At 62.4% G+C, this 6,202-nt stretch overlaps 1 protein-coding gene across 1 annotated transcript; it reads left to right on the plus strand.

Moving 5' to 3' along the window:
• The first annotated feature begins 815 nt into the window (after positions 1–815).
• On the plus strand, positions 816–1,859 carry MAFA (MAF bZIP transcription factor A). Its single transcript, XM_026069597.1, has one exon. The coding sequence runs from the start codon at positions 827–829 to the stop codon at positions 1,697–1,699; it is 873 nt and encodes a 290-aa protein (XP_025925382.1). The 5' UTR covers positions 816–826; the 3' UTR covers positions 1,700–1,859.
• Positions 1,860–6,202: the final 4,343 nt, after the last annotated feature.

Genomic DNA, 6,202 nt, shown 5'->3' on the forward strand with positions numbered 1-6,202 from the left:
GGGGCGGGCGGGGTGCCGGCTGCCCCTCGCCATTGGGAGCCGGCCGCAGGCAGCGGCGGAGCGGCAGAGCCGTGCTGGAGAGCGCCCGGCGCCGCGCCCGCGGGCTCCGCTTCCCGGCGGCGGAGGGGTGTGCGCGGTGCGGCCGCAACCCCGGAGTCCGGCCGCACCTTAGAGCTAAGTCCCGGCGGAGAGTCCCGCAGCAGCGTCCCGGCGCCCGGCTGCGTCCCGGAGCAGGGTCCCGGCAGAGAGTCCCGGAGCCCGGCTGAACCTCGGAGCAAAGTCCCGGCTGCACCTCGGAGCGGAGCCCCCGGAGCAAGGTCCCATCGGCGGCTGCTTCCCGGAGCCCGGCTGCACCCCGGCGCTCGGCTGCAGCTCGGATCAAGATCCCGTCGGCGGCCGCTCCCGGAGTCCGGTTGCAACCCGGAGCTCGGCTGCAGCCCGGAGCAAGGTCCCGTCGGCGGTTCCCGGTGCCCGGCTGCACCCCAGAGCAAGGTCCCGTCGGCGGCTCCCGAAGCCCGGCTGCACCCCGGCGCCCAGCCGCAGCCCGGAGCAAGGTCCCGTCGGCGGCTGCACCGCGGAGCCCGGCTGCACCCCGCACCCCGGAGCAAGGTCCCGTCGGCTGCACCGCGGAGCCCGGTTGCACCCCGGAGCAAGGTCCCGTCGGCGGCTCCCGGAGCCCGGCCGCAGCCCGGAACAAGGTCCCGTCGGCGGCTGCACCGCGGAGCCCGGCGCCGGCCCGCAGCGGAGCCAGGTCCCGGCAGCGGCGGAGGCTCGGCGGTGAGCGGCGGGGCCCGGCGAGCGCCTGGCGGCCCCTCCATGGACTGAGATGGCCTCGGAGCTGGCCATGAGCGCGGAGCTGCCCACCAGCCCCCTCGCCATCGAGTACGTGAACGACTTCGACCTCATGAAGTTCGAGGTGAAGAAGGAGCCGGCCGAGGCGGAGCGGCTCTGCCACCGCCTGCCCGCCGGCTCGCTCTCCTCCACGCCGCTCAGCACCCCCTGCTCCTCGGTGCCTTCCTCGCCCAGCTTCTGCGCTCCCAGCCCCGGCGGGCAACCCACCGGCGGCCCCGGCGCCGCGCCGCTCGGCTCCAAGCCGCAGCTGGAGGAGCTCTACTGGATGTCGGGCTACCAGCACCACCTCAACCCCGAGGCGCTCAACCTGACGCCCGAGGACGCCGTGGAGGCGCTCATCGGCGCCCCGCACCACCACCACCACCACCACCACCACCAGGGCTACGAGTCGTTCCGGCCTCAGCCCTTCGGCGGCGAGGAGCTGCCGCCCGCCGGCGGCCACCACCACGCCGCCCACCACCACCACCACCACCACCACCACCTGCGCCTCGAGGACCGCTTCTCCGACGACCAGCTGGTGAGTATGTCGGTGCGGGAGCTCAACCGGCAGCTGCGGGGCTTCAGCAAGGAGGAGGTGATCCGCCTCAAGCAGAAGAGGAGGACCTTGAAGAACCGCGGCTACGCGCAGTCCTGCCGCTACAAGCGCGTCCAGCAGCGGCACATCCTGGAGAACGAGAAGTGCCAGCTCCAGAGCCAGGTGGAGCAGCTCAAACAGGAGGTCTCCCGGCTGGCCAAGGAGCGGGATCTGTACAAAGAGAAGTACGAGAAGCTGGCGGCGGCCCGCGCCTTCCCGCGGGCGCCCTCGCCGCCCGCCGCCCCCAAGGCGCCYGCCGACTTCTTCCTCTGAGCCGGCCCCGCTCGCTCCGCGCCGCCCGCAGCAGCAGGAGGATTATCCATTATTATTATTATTATTACTATTATTAATTATTCTCCCCCTCCTCCTCCTCCTCCTCCCCCCAAATTTTAAGCGGGCCGCTGGAAGAGGCGACTGCCCCGCGGGCCTCGGACTGGAGCGGGGGGAGCCGCCGGGGCCAGCCTGCATGCGGGACGTGTACGGCGCCGCCGGACCGCGGGGGCCGGGGGCTTGGCTTTTCCTCCTTTCCCTCTTTTTTTCCTCTTTTTTTCCCCTTGTTTTTTTCCCCTTTCCCCCCCCCCTTCCCCTCCTACTTTTTTTTTTTTCCTCACCCGCCCGTGTGTGTTTCTCGGCGGGAGCCCCGCTCCGCCGTCCTTTCCCCCCCCCCCCTTCCCCGTCCTCCTCTCCCCTTTATTTTACTTCACTTCATTTTATTTTATCTTTTATTTTATTTTATTTTTTTCCTCCTCCGGGGCTCCCGGCGCCCAGGCCGAGGAGCGGCGGCCGGGGGGGTCCCGGGCAGCGCTGCGCCCTGCCCGCCCGCAGCCCCGGGGCGGCGAACCTGAGCCACACTTTAACTTATTCACCCCTGTACATATGTAGAATTTAGTTAGTTTTCTGCCCCCCCCCCCTTTTTTTTCTCTTTCCCCCTCCTGAGCCTATATTTTGCTTGGTGATTTACGGAAAAAAAAAAAATCCTTAAAAAAACAAAAAAACAAAAAAACACGAGTCTTAAAGTTTGTATGTAATAGCATGCAAATAATATCCGAGTTAATTTAACGATGTTGGGAAGAAGCCGAATGCACTATATACAGGAATCAATTGGGTTAAATAATACTGTTGTTTTATAGAGATTTAAAATTATCTATGCTCTTAAAAATAGTGTGTGGGGGGGAGAGGTAACAATTCTAGGGTGACCTGAAAGGCAATATAGTAATATATGGACTGCAAACGGTTGGCTGCTATCTCACTATGCACCAGATTTATTTATTAACCCTCGGGAAACGAAATATTATTTTAACCTCGATGTTTAAGGAAGGAGAGGAAAGAAAATGCACATTATCTCTTGCGCAAAAAAAAAAAAAGGAAAGCAATTCGTGCAATTGTGCGTGGAGTGAAAGTGGGGCCGATCCTGTGCAGAGGAGCGGGTTTTTTTTAAAAACAAGTTGCTTATTTTAAAAGAAAAAGGAAAAAAAAAAAAACCTTGGGGAAAACACAAGGGTCTTGCGAACAAAGCGAGCTTGGGAGCCTGGTGCATTTTAGGTACTGATCGTGCAAAGCGTTTTTAACGACCTGTTGTTTCGATTTGTGACGGTTTTAACAATGTTGCATCAAGATAAAAACTTATATTCAACTAGAGCCTGGGTCGGGTTTTCTCTAAACCGGGGGACCCCGCAGCCTCGCCTTTCGTTTGGGTTTTTTTTTGGTTTGTTTTTCCTTTTTTTTGCCTCTTCTTTCCCTTCTGCGTCCCCGCGCCGGTGAAAACCCACCCGGGGCGAGGGGACGCGGCGAGCCGGGACCGGGGGAGCTCGTACCTTTGGGCTCGCAAGGGAAAATCCCACCTTAACCCTTGGCGTCGCCTATAGCTGGGACCCGAGACCCACCGCCTTGGCCGAGCTCCGGCTTTTCGCTTTTCCTGCCTCTTTTTCCAGCCGGGCAGCGCGGTTCCCGGGCCGGAGGCTCCCGGGCGCCCTGCAGACCATCGTCCCCACGGTTGCCGAAAAGTCACCTTCTCCCCCCAACCCCGGGGGGGGGGGAACCCTGGATCCCGTTCGGCCCCAGCCTGATACCGCCCCGGTGAGCCAGTGGCTTTATCTGAAATGCTAATAAAAACTGCTTCGTTTCCCCTTTTCGGCTGCTCCTTTTGGAGCTTTTAATTAAGGGAGGGGGAAGAAGGGAAGGGGGGGGAGAAATAAACAACCCACCTCCCCTAAAGGAAGGCTTTAGGGACAGCATTTTTGCCAGCGTTTCGGGTTTTTTTTCCCAGGCGTTACAGGGGTTGGTCGCAGGAATGTGCATCCCGGACGGCTCGCCGCGGTCGTCCGTGGGAAAACCTGGGCACGGCTGCCCGGCTCGCTGCGTCGGCATCGCGGCTTTCCCCGGCTGCCGGGCTCGGCGGGGTCCGAGGGATTTCCAGCCTATATATATGTATATATACATATATAGCCATATATATTTATGTTTTTTCCTATGTTTTCGCGCAGGGCTCGGCCTCGGGCGGGCGACCGTCTCCCAGAGGGTCGCTGCCCCCAGCGCCCTGGCGGCGCCGCGTTTCCTCCCGGCGCCCTCCGTAAATCACCTTCCCGGCTCCCTCCGGCATCCCCCTGCCTCCATTCCCGGGCGGGCATCCCGGCTTCTCCCGAGAACCTCCGGGTGCCAGTGAAGGGCACTGATTTTTTTTTTTGGGGGGGGGGAGGCTGCAGCTGGGATGTGCCACGGCCGCGCAGGAGGCCTTGGGGGGGGGTCGGTGGCATTGCGTCCCCCCTTCCCAGCCCTCTTAATACTGATTTTTATTTCCATTGCTCTTAGGGCTGACTTTATGGGGAGACTTTGGGGGGCCTGGCCCCATCCCCGCCAGGCCCTGCGGCCGCGGGGCTCTCCGCAGCCCGTGCTGTTTTTCCTCCCCCCCCTCCGCCTCGGCCTTTTTAAGGGTGAATTTTTGGGGTGAATCTCAGCTCCCCGCTGGGTCGCAGCCTGGGCCCTGCAACACATCGCTCCGCCGCACCAGCTCTCCCTCCTGTGTTGTTTTTATTTTCTTCAGCTTTTATTATTATTATTATTATTATTTTGCATTTTATTTTAATCTCCCCCCCCACACACACATTTTCGGAGAGCGGTTCCAGCCCAGCCAGCCGGCTCCATGCCTAAATAAGGAGCGTCGGCGACTTTGGGGAGAGGCAGGGGGTCCAGGGCCGGAGCCTGCCGCAATCATGGCAGTTCTCCGGCTCTGCCCTGGCTCTGAGGGGCCCCACAGACATATATATATTTTTYYCCCCCCCCTTCTTTCCAAGCTGGGGAAGACGCTGGCAAAAGCCAGGCCAAGCCCCCGGCTGGATGCAGCATGGGGGTCCGGGCTTGTGGCCGTGCATGGATCCTTTCCAGGAGCAGATTCCCCTTGGACCTGCCTGCGTCGGTCCTTCCATCCTGCTGCCCGAGTGCTGGGATTTCTCCCAGCGCCTCCCGGAAAGCGGGTGCAAAGCCCGCGCTGGGCACCAGCAGGAGCGATGCCTCTGGCCCTGCGTTCAGAAAGCCGGAGGGTGCCCTGACCCCGTCCTCTGCCTGGACACCCGCTCCATCTCGGGATTGGGGTGCACCCRCGGCAGCCAGGACCCGCTGCAGCTCCCACCATCACCCATCCGGCCGGGTTTCGGCACGGCCCCGCGTCTCCTGTCGGCAAACTGATAATAAAAGTTAAAAAGCAATTCAGCCCCCTGAAGGGGGAACGTTTACGACTTGTCTCCTCTCGGCAATGGGGGTCGGGCCGAGCCCCACGCAGCCCCCGCTTGCTTTTTGCAGCCCGTCCGGGCTCTTGCAGCACGGCAGGTGCCTCTTTGCAGCCTGCTGGTGCCCGTCGCCCGACTGCGCCTTGCTGAGCGCGCTGCCGGGCCTGGCCTGCGCAGCGGCAGCCGGGCTGCGTGTGTGGCTGCAGCGTGTTGCGGCACGGCGCTCGCTGTGTATTGCAGGGTTGTGTGCGTGTGTGCAGCGTGTTGCACGACTGCGTGTGCATTTGCAGCGTGTTGGTGCTTATTGCAGGGCTGAATGTGCAGCGTGTTGGTGCATATTGCAGGGCTGTGTGTGTGTGTGCAGTGTGTTGCACAACCGCGTGTGCATTTGCAGTGTGTTGGTGCATATTGCAGGGCTGTGTGTGTGCATGCGTGCAGCGTGTTGCACAACCACATGTGCATTTGCAGCGTGTTGGTGCACATTGCAGGGCTGCGTGTGTGCTTGCAGCGTCCTGGCGTGTGTCGCAGGACCGGGTGCGCGTGTTGCAGCACGTCGCGGGACCGCGCGTGGATTTTGGGTTGCTCTCAGCTTTTTCTTAAGGCTTTCACCACATGTCCCCAGCAGGGCTGGGGCTGGCGTCCCCCTCTATCCCCCCCCCCCCCCAAGCGGCGCTGAGCCCCCTGGCCGGGCCAAAAGCGCTGCCGCTGTTTAACCTGTTCAGGCCCTGCACGGCGGCGCCGCGGGGCTTCGGGAAGCGGCAGCACCGGGACCCTCAGCTCCATCCTCTTCCCGCATCCGCTAGCAGCCCCCCCGCCGATGGGTTTCGCCCCGCTCTCCCTGGGGCTGCAGGGGCGATTTTGGGCGCTGCACGCTCCCAAACGCGCCCCCCCCCCCCCACCGGGTGGAGCGATTAGCCGGATCGTTGCGGATAACGGGCTTCCTGCAAGCAGGCAGCAAACCGCACCGGGCCTGATCGATGCCGCAGCGCCCAAGCGCCCCTCGCCCGCTCCGCTTCGGTGATTGATGCCGGCGCTACGGCAGCGCGTTTCGCAC

The sequence above is a fragment of the Apteryx rowi genome, unplaced genomic scaffold (assembly GCF_003343035.1).
Source record: "Apteryx rowi isolate R43461 unplaced genomic scaffold, aptRow1 scaffold_106, whole genome shotgun sequence".
Taxonomy (NCBI): Eukaryota; Metazoa; Chordata; class Aves; order Apterygiformes; family Apterygidae; genus Apteryx; species Apteryx rowi.